The 14664-nt window shown below is 42.6% G+C and overlaps 1 protein-coding gene across 2 annotated transcripts; it reads right to left on the bottom strand.

The window, feature by feature from the left end:
• Nucleotides 1-516: 516 nt before the first annotated feature.
• EDN2 (endothelin 2) lies at nt 517-13084 on the bottom strand. 2 transcript variants are annotated; one of them, XM_044288162.1, is made up of 5 exons: nt 12982-13084; nt 11684-11831; nt 10804-10923; nt 3655-3753; nt 517-1129 (listed from the first exon to the last, which is right to left on the bottom strand). In XM_044288162.1, the coding sequence occupies exons 1-5, from the start codon at nt 13022-13024 to the stop codon at nt 1024-1026; spliced, it is 516 nt and encodes a 171-aa protein (XP_044144097.1). In that variant the 5' UTR covers nt 13025-13084; the 3' UTR covers nt 517-1023. The 2 variants fall into 2 exon arrangements, with proteins under 2 accessions (XP_044144097.1, XP_044144098.1); XM_044288163.1 differs by having other exon boundaries at nt 1006-1129; nt 3650-3753.
• Between the last annotated feature and the right edge of the window lie 1580 nt (nt 13085-14664).

Below are 14664 nucleotides of genomic sequence, written 5' to 3'. Positions count from 1 at the left end.
AAATGTTTCACTCGTTCTTCCAACGAGCTTTCTCAATTCTGAGTGACCGTACAAGAATTCTCTGGGAATAAATATGTAACTGAATCAACATCTGGTAATTATACCCAGCATGGGGTCAGAGGTGTTGATTCCATTAGGATAATGGAATCAACACCTTTGACCCCATGCTGGGTATAATGGCCTCTGACCTCATTCTGGGTATAAATTACCAGATGTTGATTCAGTTACATATTTATTCCCAGAGAATTCTTGTACGGTCACTCAGAATTGAGAAAGCTCGTTGGAAGAACGAGTGAAACATTTTCAAGAAATCTACAGTAAGTCCAGTTGCCTTGATTTAATCTTTACAGATAGCCTATTAAATTGTTTATTATCTGTAGTACTACAGTAGGACAAGTTGGATGGTTACCATTTACATTACAATTCAATAAACAGTGATGATATTTTTTGTATAGAAGATTATTATTTGAAAATGAAAAACAAGACTTTTAGGTCAGGATTTAACTCACTGGCACCTCTATACAATTGATTCAATACTCTCCATGGTATACTATAATAAGTCAGTATTGAGTCAGCCAGTCATTAGTTTCAAAAATATTACCATCATGATGCTGACCTCACACTGGTCCCTACGTACACAGAGACAATAATGCTACAATAGATTTTCAGAGCTTTGCTTCCTTTAGGCTCAGTAATATTCAATACCACTTGACTTGTCCTCTCTTTTGCCCAATGATAAGGATGAAGGAGCCATTCAACTAGGAGCCCAAAAGTTTCTGTCTTCCTTTCTTATCTCCTTTAAATCCAGTACAATATGCAATTTCTAAGTAGAACACTTCACCGTTTAGGTTTAAATTGCTTTCTTTATCACTGGAAATCTTTGATCTGCTCTTTTCAATTGGCTGAACAGCCCGAGTTCCTGCATGAAAACTCCCTGAGGTATAGAGATGCCTCTATTGCTTAGGAGCACTAGTAGCAAGACTCCCCTTCTCTTTCCTCTAGCTTTCATTGCCCGTCACTTTCTTAGCTTTTTCTTTTCCAAGCTTTAGAGTCTGATGGTAACTTAGAGGCATTGGTGGAGAATTGCTTTCCAAAATATGCAACTTGTGTGTTGTATGAAGCAACATCTCTGTGGAAGAAGAAAGAATATTGTAAGATTTTATAATATATATATATATATATATATATATATATATATATATACACACACACATACACACACGTACATATATGTATTCATCTTTTAATCCTTGACACTTGGGCAGAAGAGTGGAGTTTGTTCTACTTACATGCTAGCAATGGTCATTATGATTTAGTTGCCTATAATAGTTATATATTTATTGTCCCTAGTGATTTAGTTATGGACTTGATGTTAAAAAGAAAAGTTTGGACTCCTTTGTCTGCCAAGTAGTGGTTACATATCCTCAGTGTACAGGTATAGTACAAAAGTTGCTTAGATTTCCTCAGCAATACCGAAGTCCTTGAAATCCACTGCAGAGGAATTCAATTTCACATTTGTTTATACCTCTTATCTGTGTAATTTTTATAGGGCAATTTGTGTCCTTCCAGTGCCTATAAACTGGGGAGGAACAGAAGGTAAAAGTTAAGATTTAGGTGAGGCAACAGGTGTAAACAGAAGCAGATAGCCTCTTATGCAACTTTCCTTTGCAGCCTTTCTATTGATATTGACCATTTAGACAGACTTGTAAAAAAATACTGTATTTCCCGCATCAAAAGTTGGGGGAATTGGAAGTGCGTCTTATGAAGTGAATACTAGTTAGCGCTTCAATTATGGAAGCACTCTCTAGTACACAGTAGGACCAGAGCTAGCTGCACACATCGCTCCCGGTTCTTCTGCCGGCGCTGCACACTGTGCTGTGACCTGAAATCACACATCATATGCACGCACTATGACCTGATGCTGTGCAACATATGGTCACAGTGCAGAACAGCGTCGGCAGAAGACCAGGGAGTGGTAAGTGCAAAAAGAGCATGCTGGATCTGCGTATGGCGGCACCATCTTCATTTATTTATGTCTTATCTGTTCTGAGATTTGATGAGTAATGGGGGTTTGATCTGAGGTCTCATGAGGAATGGGGGTCTCATCTGAGGATTTATAAAGATTGGTGATTGATTTGGGGGTCTGATGAGGATTGGGGGTTTGATCTGAGGTCTGATGAAAAATGCTTTTTTCTTATTTTTATCCTCTAAAACCTAGGTGCGTCTTATAATCAGGTGCATCTTATGGATCAGATGGTACATACTAGATTAAAGGAATTCTCTCATCATCGCTAGGATATTCCCCCATTGTCTGATAGGTGAAGTTCCCACCGCTGGGCCTCCATTCATTTCTATGAGGCTCTGCTATTTCCATCAGGCCCATAGAAGTGAATGGGAGCGATGTCTGGTCATGTGTGCTGTGCTCCCATTCACTTGTATGGGGAGAGGGCTTTGTGGTGGCTGGACCGGAGTCCTCCAGCTACCACTTTGTGGTGCTCCGTTTAGGAGATAGGTGCCGGACCCGCCCCTAAAAGACAATGAGATATGCCCCAATTGTCTGAGATAAGAAAACATCTTTAATGTAAGGAACATAAAAATGATACTCGATTTAGGTCACTTAAATAAGAGGGTTGTTCTTAATCTAAAGTAGTAAAATGTTGTAAAGGATGGCTCTAGCATCATCATTTCCATAGCCACGACAACGTGATAGCCAAGGAGCACTGGCAAAAAGCCAATTTAATGGAAGCTTTTCAAAATAATACAACAATTGCAGTAATGGGCATTTGTAGCATTTCCTATGCTCATGCCAGTGGTCATCATTTGTCATGGTGCTTTGGCAGCGGCCTAGTAGACAAGAGTGGGGCAATCTCCAGAATGACAGCATTCAGGGTAATAAAACTGCATATGCTTGTGGCCTAAATCTAGTCAGTTTTTGCCCGAGTTGTTAAAAACTAGTTTTCTAATATAATATTATGAACAGAATCAGAATTTTACCTGGCAGACATATCTAAGGCAGAGATACTGAAAGAAAGGCTCGGTAACTGTGATGCTGTCCACGTCATTCCATTGGAGATGGCTTTCATATTAAGGTATTAGTCAGTATGGAGTATGTTTATTCTCTGCTGATAGCAAACTTACCAACATGTAAAAGGTACAATTGTGAACGTTTAATTTATTCTTTTTTATACATGGGAGATTAACGGTTATTTAGAAATATAAATATCTATGGGTCTGATTATGTGGGCTTTTATTGTAGATCCAGCGTTTACATAAGTCCTGTCCCTTTTGTGGGTCTGTCCCAGCATAATTGGGACACTTGGCAAGTATGAGGTAATTGTGTGGACTGTGAACTTATGCCAATTATGCCACAATGTAAACCATTACTGTTGTAAATCAAGATTTTTGACTACAGAATCTCTCGAACAGGAGTTATACTTGAATGTAAAATGCAGTGCCAAGGATTTCACATGCCAAAGAATTTCCTTTCCCATCCCTGGATATAACTGAACTTTACCAAGTTTAATAGCATTGTAAGTTACATATTTATTACTTTCACACAGATAAGCAATTTCTGTTTTCATGTTTTAAAGTACCGTAGGTATTCTACATTCAGATCTTACTTTCAATACAGTTAAAAGGTAATAATCACCTTACCGGAACGCACGCAAAAGACGGACTTGAGACTTCATGTTTAAGAATTTGTTTGCTGGGCTTATTTCCTTACTTGATCTTAGTTTACTATCAGCAGTGGCCCTAAGGAGATACAAGTAATGGAGTCATGCTTATTACTTGATATGTCACGATGAAAGAAACAGTAAAATAACAAATGGTATCATCTGCTATTATTACTGTACATATTTGTCTGGGACATGGGTGTTGTGAGCCCAGCTTCAGATTGATTTGCCTGTACTACTGCAATGACGGGGTTAAATGCTTGTTTCTTTTATCACTTTATTGCATGCTTTTTATTGGAGCAATATAAGACTGCTGGCATGCTGGTCCCTTTCCACTGACGCCACTCAGGCAAAAAAAGATGGATGCTTATCAATTATGGAGCAAAAATGTGCCAGGTAAATGACTAGCTGTCTGATAATTTCATAACCAAATTAAAGAGGACCTGTCACCACTCCTGACATGTCCATTTCAGTAACTACTTGCATTTCTGGAGCATCTATTCTAATAACTTTGTTCTATATTGTGCCATTCTTCCATTATTCCTACTAGAAGTTTAAAAATGAATTGCTAATAGTCTGCAATCAAGGTCTATTTGGGTGTTACCATTGGGGGGGCTCGGCACAGACTGCCACTATCCAATCAGTGCTGCCACCTAGAAATAATACCAGAATAGCATAACATAACAGTAGTTACTAAAACAGACATGTCAGGAGAGGTTACAGGTCCTCTCTAACTATTACCAGGAGCCTTTCACTTGAACATGTAGCTCCTAATGCTACAAATCCCAACATAAAGAATCTGGGTATATAATAAAGCTTAAGGTGGATTTAGACGAACAGATCGCCAACACGAGCGACTACCGACCGAACCTTCTAGTTCTAGTAGACAACTAGCATTTTAAAAAAACAATTAGCTTGCCTACACAGGGCTCTCTATCGCCAAGAATGTACCTGATGCATATTTATATAACGCAATTCATTATTAAACGCGATACTTGTACTTGTTCGCATCAACGATTTTACAGGAATCGTTAGAAACATTTACATGCAACAATTCTCGTCTATCTTGAATCTCGTCTTGTAGATAATGGAAGTACTATGTAAGGGATGAAAACATTTACAGCACTGCCAGTAATTTCTGCCATCATTGCTATCACTGTCATTATAACAACTTTATTTATGACATAAGGTGTATGGATGTCATCTTTTGTGGTCTATGGTAGTGAACTAAATTATTAAAAACAAATAAAAACACAACTAAAAAGCAAGAAACAAAAATATATTTAAGCCATGCACATGTAAAGAGCATCTTATAGAATCATCAACCCTACTAAACCAGGCATACTGTCTGGTAGGGTTTATCATGCTCTAGAAATCAGTCTTTTTTTGCAAATTAGATAGCTGGAGTACCAAGGAGCTGACCAGAGCCCTCGGGGCACTAGTTTTGTAACACTCCTCTGTTATGGCCACTCCCCCTTCCCCTGGATTGACAGGGCGAGACACGTCGTCTAACTCTGTCTTCTCACGCCTGCGCCATTGACAGATGCTCTTTAAATAAACAAGTACACAAGTTAAAATTGGTTTGTTTGCTTGTTAGGCTTCATTCACACGTCCGCAAAACACGGACAGCGGAAATGTGCGTTCCGCATTTTGCGGACCGCACATTGCCGACACTAATAGAATATGCCTGTTCTTGTCCGCAATTGCGGACAAGAATAGGACATGTTCTTTTTTTTTTTTTTCTCGAGAAAAGAATTGCGGATACGGAAGTGCGGGTCCGCAATTCCGTGTCCGGGCAGCACATCGTGTGAATGGGTCCACAATTCCGTTCCGCAAAATGCGGAACGAAATTGCGGACGTGTGACTGGAACCTTAGTTTGTTATCTGCACTCTGGATACAACAGTTCACTAAAACTTAAAAAAACAAATACTAACAAGTACTGCACTTAAAACGTTGCAGTCTGAAATGGTCACTGTATCAGAATAGGTTCAGATCTGCAGCATGTTTCTCATCTTTCTCTTCCAGTCTAGGAACAGAAAAATGAAAAGAAACCCAGAAGCGCCAATTCTGCAGTAGAGGCTCCTAAAGGAAGCTCTGCTATAGCTGTAAACCTAGCCTAATTTAGTTTTTGTGAGATGGGTGACTGATCTTAATGCTACTAAGCATGGATATCACAATAAGGGAATATAGATGACATTCATGTCAACTTCCCATCAGTTTCTGATCAGTTTTCTTCCCCATTTGCTAGTGAAATTGAATTATCTGCTTGCAATCCATTTATGATCTGCTTTTCTTTAATAACTCAATTCCATCTCCTGTTCTGTGAGTCTGGAAGGTTATTTTTCCAGTTTCCTGTAAAAAAAAAATGGATCAGAAACTAATGGGAAAATGATTGCTATCTGTTGCCATCAGTGTTCCATTTCCTTAAATGCAATTGAATGGTGTCAATGGACTACGAGTATAAAACTGACATCCAGCAGGTTCATATAAATGATCATATCGGATCTTTGCTGAAGCAAAAAGTATTCTTCTTAAAGGGGTATGTCCATCTTAGACATTGGGGCCCTTCTCTAGGATATGCCCCCAATGTCTGATAGGTGCGGGTCCCACCTCTGGGACTCGCACATATATTTAGAACAGAGCCTGCAAAGTCCCGGAGGGCGCATGCGCTGCTGCCCTCCATTCATTTCTATGGGACTGCTGCACATAGCAAAGCCCTGGCTCGGTTATTTCCGCAAGCCTAATAGAATTGAATTGAGTGGTGGCTGCGCTACTGTGCACTTCCCATTAATTTCAATGTGACTTCCGAAAATAGCTGAGCGCGCTGCTCGGCTATTTTTGGCAGTCACAGAGAAATGGCGGCCGTGCATGCTCCATTCTGAGTATAGGTGCCGGTCCCAGAGGTGGGACACGCACCTATTAGACATTGGGGGCATATCCTAGCAATATGCCTCCAATGTCCAAGATGGGAATAACCCTTTAACCTCCACTCACACAATGCTCTAATAGTTTGTCATTATGAGCAGAAACTTCCCAAACCACGCTGTAGTATGAGGGCACTGAAGATCTGCAATCACAGAAGGCGTGCCAACGCTTCAGCAATGGGTGTTCATTTTAATATACAGCAGCAAACCCTTCTGCAAAGGCCAGGGATGAAGATAAAACAAATTGTGGAACATAACCCCTTATACTCTGTGGTCAATAATGACCGCGAAGTTAATTGATAACTTTTACGTACCGCCAAAATAGGGCCATTGAAAACTACAACTATGCCTGCAAAAGTAAAGTTCTTATAAAGCAATGTTTAGTTATGGATCTCAAAAAGTGGCAATGCAAAATTAAGATAATTATCCATAAAAAGTGTCTTTATTGTTCAAAAGTAGTAAAAGTAGTTAATAGAATGTATTCAGTCCATTACATACAACCCAAAATTGTGCCAATAAAAAATACAAAGTATCCTTCAAAAAACGCAAACCCTTATACAGCTGACAGAACATAAACATAGATTTGCTTAGAGTTATTATGGCATATTTAACCAGTTTCAAGACCAGGCCATTTATCCCCCTTCCTGACCAGACTTTCTGTTTTTATCATTCGATGCATCTTTTTTTTTTTTTTTTTCATTCAGTTAAGTAAATAATTCTTCCGTCTTTTTCAGTGATACACGGGGCTTTATTTTTGTCATTTTTATTTTAGTATATTTTGTTTTTATTTTTTTTATAAAAACTGAAAAATGTAATAAAAAAAAGGTCCTTTTTTACTTTTTTTTGTTAACAGTAATGTGCAACTAAAATATTTTCTTTATCATGTCCCCTTTCCAGAATGGTTATTTTGATATATGGGATGTAAGGGTTATGGCAGTGGGGCTAGAAGGTATGGTATGTGGTGCAGTTGTATTTAGCATATTTTTCACTTTATAAGACACACCTGATGATAGAGGAAAATATGAAAAAAATATATTTAAATCAGACCTCAGATCCTTAGATCAGACCCCTAAATCAGGAACTCAGTTCAGACCCCCATATTAGTAACTCACATCAAATCCCCATGAGACCTCCATGTCAAGTTACCATCAGACCTTCATGTCAGACCCCCATCAGACCTCAGATCAGAGATAAAAATAAAGAAATTAACTTATCTATCGTTCTCCGCCGCTCCTCTCCAGGTCTGGCAATCGCTCCTCCAGTCACACTCCCTTGTCTTCTGCGGCCCGTGCTGCACTGTCACCTGACTGCGTGCAGCGTCAGGCCATAGTGTGCACACTACGTCCTGACGCTGTATGCGGTCAGAACCAGCAGTGCAGTGTGGCCCCCGAGAAGAAGTGTGGCCACCCTCTCCCAGCACCTAATACATACTAGTGAACGCTACCATAATGGAAGCGCTCACTAGTATTTGCTTTATAAGACGCACAGCCATTTTTCGGCCACTTTTGGGGAGAAAAAGTGTGTCTTATGAAGCAAAAAAGTACGGTATTTTTAATTTTTTTATGTTGTCTATTTTTTGTGCCCTCTGTAAGGTCATACAAGACCTTTGGGGGATCTTTAATATTACATTTAGTTTTTTAATTTATTGCCGATTCCTCCTGTAGCTGGGGCTGACAGGGAGGAATACCGCTGTCAGGGAAGTTGTACAGCACTGTACAATCTCAATGCAGAGGATGGGGTGGGAAAATGCAGATGTATGTGCTATTCCATTCAGCAAATAATTAATGAAGCACTTTTTATTGCAATCCAGCAAAAAATTCAATTAAAAGTAATAGAAGCATCTGGTAAAGCGATTGTATACAGAAGTATCTGATTTTTTCCATCCATTTAGTGAAATACAAATGCCCCCCATTGACACATCAATCACACGTCACAAAGTCAAAACTCCACCTTTTTCTATATTTGCCTTGTTTCTAGGTGAAAAAAATGTGACAAACGAATTCATTGTTGGAAACAGTAAACTCAGTTTGAAAGCACCCTAAGGCCCCTTTTACACGGGCGAGAATTCCGCACGAGGGTGAACGCATAGCACCTGAACTGAATCGGAACCCATTCACTTCAATAGGGCTGTTCAGGTGAGCGGCGATTTTCACGCATCACTTGTGAATTGCGTGAAAAATCGCAGCATGTTCTATAGTTACGTTTTTCACACAACGCAGGCCCCATAGAAATGAATGGGTCTGCGTGAAAATCGCAAGCAAGTGCAGATGCGGTGCGATTTTCACGCATGGTTGCTAGGAGATGATAGGGATGAGCAACCCCATTAAAGTCTAATCACTGTATTATTTTCCCCTATAACATGGTTAAAAGGGAAAATAATAGCATTCTTAATACAGAATGCTAACTAAAATGTGGCTTGAGGGGTTAAAAAATAAAATAAAAATTAACTCACCTCATCCTCGGTTCGCGCAGCCGACATCATCTTCTTTCAAGACCTGCAAAAGGACCTTTGATGACGTAATCACTCTCACCACGTGGTGACGTCAGCGCAGGTCCTTCTAAATGAAGATAGAAGATCCTTCTATCTTCATTCAGCAGGACCTGCGCTGATGTCACCATGTGGTGAGAGTGATTACGTCATCAAAGGTCCTTTTGCAGGTCCTCAAAAAAGAAGAAAGAAGACTATCCCAGCTGCGCGATCAAAAGGATGAGGGGAGTTATGTTTTTATTATTTTTTATGCCTCAATTGACATTATACTTAACATTCTGTATTAAAGAATGCTATTATTTTATATTATAACCATGTTATAATGGAAAATAATAAAATCTACAGAACACCAAACCCAAACTTCAGTGAAGAAGTCAGGGTTCAGATCTGGGTACCACATCCAGTTTTTTCTCACGCGCGTGCAAAATGCATTGCACTCGCGTGGAAAAAACTGAACATCGGAACGCAATCGCAGACAAAACTGACCGCAATTGCGTGCATACTCGCGCGGGTTTCCCACAATACACCCTGAATGCATCTGGCCCTCACCCACGACTCCCATGTGAAGGGGGCCTAACTGTTGCCAGCTTTGGAGTGGCAAATACTGAACTCTTAAAAGGCTTGACCCATGACAACTTATCCTGTGTAAGAGTCTGATCATCGGGGGTCCAATCACTAGAACCCCTATCTGAATTAAGCCACCACTCTATTCACATCTATGGGACTGCCGCAGATGGTCCCTGTTGTAGTGATCGGTAGGGTGCTCCCGCAAAACAGATACTTATCCCCTATCCTGTCAATGGGGGATACGTTGTTGCCAAGGGACAAACCATTTAAAATGGAAATCAAAAAGCTAACTCTACATGGCTGGAGTGTAAGGAAAATAACTAAAACTATTCATATTTTTGCTGCATGAAATAAACTGCTATATAATCCTGTAGTAACACAGTAAAATGACTAGAAGGGATTTATGATTGAGTTAGGAAATGTCATTTAACGGTAACACTCTTAAAGGGCCACTGCTAACATACTGCTGGTGTTTTCATTCAGTTCTGGGCACTAACATTAAAGAGGACCTTTCACCGATTATGACAATGTGAACTAAGAATACAGACATGTAGAGCGGCGCCCGGGGATCTCACTGCACTTACTATTATCCTCGGGCGCCACTCCGTTCTCCTGCTATGCCCTCCGGTATCTCCGCTCACTAAGTTATGGTAGGCAGAGATTTCAGTCACTAAGTTATGGTAGGCGGAGTCTGCCCTTGTTCTGCTCTAGCGCTGGCCAATCACAGGGCAGAGCTCACAGCCTGGGAGGTTATTTTCTCCCAGGCTGTGAGCTCTGCAATGCGATTGGCCAGCGCTAGAGCAGAACAAGGGCAGACTCCGGCTACTATAACTTAGTGACTGAAGATACTGGAGGGCATAGCGGGAGAACGGAGCGGCGCCCGGGGATAACAGTAAGTGCAGTGAGATCCCCGGTCGCCGCTCTCCATGTCTGTATACTTAGTTCACAATGTCATAATCGGTGAAAGGTCCTCTTTAACAATACTCAAACAAAAACAATACCGCAATAAATGGTCTGTACAAAGTAGGCTATAAAAGGCAAATTCTGAAATTTGCTGAGCGGTCTCACAGCAATTCAGCTCAGCCTCTTTGGCGTCAATCACAATCATATATTACACAATCAGATTTCTGGATAACTGGAGCCACTTACCAAGTTGTATTCTGGCAGAAACGACTGCAAGTTCTGTCCTTTGCCTTCCCGCACTGACATCGTGCCGACGCTCTCTTCCTGCGCCTTCCTGGGCTCCCTAGGCCATAAGGTAGCATTTGGCTATGAGAATAGGTAAAACAAATACATTATTTAGGACTGAAGTATTTACAATGTAGCCATTTAAATGGTATATAATGTACTGTATGTACATATGCAAAGCAGTAGCCTGATCTGAGCAGTGTCAGACTGGGGAGCACAGGGCCCCCCAGTAAAATTTATTCTAGGGGCCCACTGTGAAGCTACAAGCAAATACTACCTCCTATCACAACGGCAGGCAGCAGCAATATGCTTAAGATGATTGATTATAAGGGTCCTTGTAGCGATTTGGAGAAGGCAGGTCCTTGAGGAAAGAAGATACTGGCTGGCCTGCCTCTATAGCTAGAAGTCTTCTCGGCCACCTAATGCATCTATAGTAATAAACCGTGTTTTTATATGGACATAGGCAGGTTGTGGTGCAGTCAGTCTTCTGTGCTATGTGCAAGGGATGAGGGACTGGGGGCCCACCTTTGTCAGGGGCTCACCGGGGGATTCACCTGTTCCCCTGGGGCTAGTCCGAGCCTGGACAGGACAAGGAGTGCATTCTAGCTACCTGCAATGGCCTTTATATAATATGTCAAATCCAGGTTATAGTCTACAGCAGGAATCAGCAACCTTCGGTACCCCAGCAGCCAACATGCTCAGCTGTTCTTCTAACTCCCAGACATGCGAATGGGGCATTCTGGGAGTTGTAGTTTCAGAACAGCTGGAGTGCCAGAGGCTGCTGATCCCTGGTCTACAGTCTAAATTACCGGCACAGTTTACAGTATTTAGTCATGCTCACCTTCCTGTGTTCACCCAAATAATATCCAGGTGACAAAAGTATATACACTCCTTGTCCATCCAGTTATTGCAGGAGCATCTCTTTACCCGCGGGTGACTGTTTGGTGGCACAGCTGAAGAGATTTCTGGTAAAGAAATGGTGGCAGTAACTAGAAAAATAAAGAGAATGTTTTTAAAAAAACAGGTGTCTACCGAAAGCTCGCAGCACTGCATGGCAATCCCAAGAACATAAGACTGGATGGTCCTACCAACAAGTCATGTAGGTGGGCACAGAAGTATCATTAGTTCAGGCAAGAAAATATAAAGCAGATGTAAAGATATTTAATTGCCCAGAAAATGTATCGCTGTCACTACCTACATCATGGGGAAAATATGGCCTTATTTGACTGGAAAGTAAAAAAAAAAAAAAAAGTTGCATTCATCACAGGTGGCATAATATAGACCATTACTGCCCTTTAAATCAATTTAAGGAACTCTATAGTAAGGTACAGCTTGCACTGAACATAACATAAGCAACACAATACATCTCAGAATGGGACTTATGGGTAGAACTGCAAATTATATAAAGTGATCCTCCCCCTCCAATGAGGTTGGCAGAGTTCTTCCATACAGGTTTATAGGAAAACCCCAGTGTGGCGTTCTTATCCATGACACGTTACATCAGCAGCGCTAGAACATTGGCTCCACGCAGACCCTGCCAGGGGTGCGGAGCGGCCAGAAGGGCTAACCTCCGGCACTCCAGCTGTGGTAAAACTACAACTCCCAAGATGCACACTTGCTTGGCTGTTGTAGTTTCACCACAGCTGGAGTGCCGGAGGTTAGCCCTCAGTGGGTTAAGGTGTGCACTGCAGAAACCTGCCAGATGCAGAAGTGACACACCGAGGAGAGGAGCTCTACACAACTTTTCCTGATCACAGCAGTTCAGCTGAAAAAATCTGTGGCTTTCCCTTCTCAGCTTGTGCTGCCCACAACTAATAGGGTAACTTCATGGGCAGTACCCAGGACAGACATAGTCAGTGGTCACTTTGTCATGTGTGACTCTGGTAGTCATCTGTCCTCAGCTCTACTTTTAATAAAGTATCTGAACTATATGTAACACTGCAGGGAGATCGCAGGTAAGTACACCTTACAGTAAGTGCACAGAAGTAGACGACTCACACCTGAGCAGGACTCCCCATGTCACCTACTCACTAGGTACTGCCCGTGTGGTCTGGAGGTGACAGCCCTGCGACCCTTCACCGTCTATACCACACAGTGCCCACTGCATAAAGCCATCTGTCCTCCTCTGCCCAGACTCACCTGCCACAGCGAGGCACATGGCTACACAGCCGGCTGCCAGCATCGCGCCTGTCACCAAGTGTCAGTGCTGTCTGCCGATCCCAGCGCTTAAATAACCCCCGCCACGTCCCGCCCTCCATTGTGGCCCAGGTGAGCACAAGTCGCTGCCAGTGCCTGCCTCTCACAAGAAGTCCCTGCCTGTTCTGGAGAAATCTGCGCCTTATCTGCTCACGATTAGGGTGGCCACTGGCTTCACCCCAGAAAGCCGGACCTCGCCGACCACGCCCAAACATATAGGCCACGCCCACTCCAGTGAAGCCACGCCCGCGCCAGGGAGGAGAGGGAAGAACTTGTGGAGGGGCCAGGGTTGTCCTGGAGCCAGCCAGTCCTCCCTTCACAGTAGTTATTAACCCCATTCACAGTAGTTATTAACCCCTTTCAGCAGTCCCCCGAGGGGTTAATAAATGCTGTGAATAGGGGACTGATGAAAGGGGTTAATAACTTCTGTGAAGGGCCTTTCACAGTAGTTATTAACCCCTCAGCAGTCCCCCATTCACAGTATTTATTAACCCCTTTCATCCTCTCTTCACACTTATTTATTCCCCCCTTTCAGCTGTTTCTAGGACCCACACAGTAGTTATTATTAACCCCTTTCAAAATCAGCAGAGCCTGCCCTTCCCCCCTTTCAGCCATCCCCTGCGGCCCACAGCACAGACCAGTGAGTACCTCAGCGCAGCTGCACTCCTCAGAGTCTGTTCCGCCAATTCCCGCGTGGCCGCACCTGCAAAAAACAGAATTGACTGGCGCGATGCAGGTGCTGCTGGACGTGTGACTTGACGTCAGTGCGCTCTGCGCTGTGAGTGATCCTTAAAGTGCCCCGTACTCGCCGAGTCTAGAGTCGTCGATAACCACAAAAAAGAGGACTTCTGACCGGCCGTCCTGGCCTTGTGCCAGAAGGAGGACCAGGAGTCTAAAAACCGGACTGTCCGGCCTAAAACCGGACGTCTGGCCACCCTACTCAAGATATCTGGGACCTATAAAGAGAACGGACCTAACCCATGCGGCAACATTACACAAGTGCCCAGCAAGTCTCATGATTCCACTAAAACAATATACATAAATGGAGATACACACACCGACCAACAAAGCGGTACACACTCTCCATACATACAGTGGAGCACTTTACATGGAAGCAAACCACTGCTTTGGGCGTAGGGAGAAAGTTGGGGCTGGTGCTGAACTAGGGGACTCATTTATCAAACTGGTGTAAAGTAAAACTGGCTTAGTTGCCCATAGCAACCAATCAGATTCAAACGTTTATTTTCCAAAGGAGCTGTCCAAAATGAAAGGTGGAATCTGATTGGTTGAGATGGGCAACTAAGGCTACTTTCACACTGCCGTTTCTGGGTCCGCCTGTGAGATCCGTTTCAAGGCTCTCACAAGCGGCCCCAAACGGATCAGTTCAGCCCCATTGCATTCTGAATGGATAAGAATCCGTTCAGAATGCATCAGTATGGCTCCGTTCCGCCTCCATTCCTCTCTGGAGGCGGACACCAAAACGCTACTTGCAGCGTTTTGATGTCCATCTGACGAAACTGAGCCAAATGGATCCATCCTGACTTACAATGTAAGTCAATGGGGACGGATCCGTTTTTACTGACACAATATGGTGCAACTGAAAACGGATCCGCCTCCCATTGACTT

This window comes from Bufo gargarizans, chromosome 3, assembly GCF_014858855.1.
Source record: "Bufo gargarizans isolate SCDJY-AF-19 chromosome 3, ASM1485885v1, whole genome shotgun sequence".
NCBI lineage: Eukaryota > Metazoa > Chordata > Amphibia > Anura > Bufonidae > Bufo > Bufo gargarizans.
Note: the sequence above shows the minus strand (reverse complement) of the source record. Positions and strands in the feature narration are given on the sequence as shown.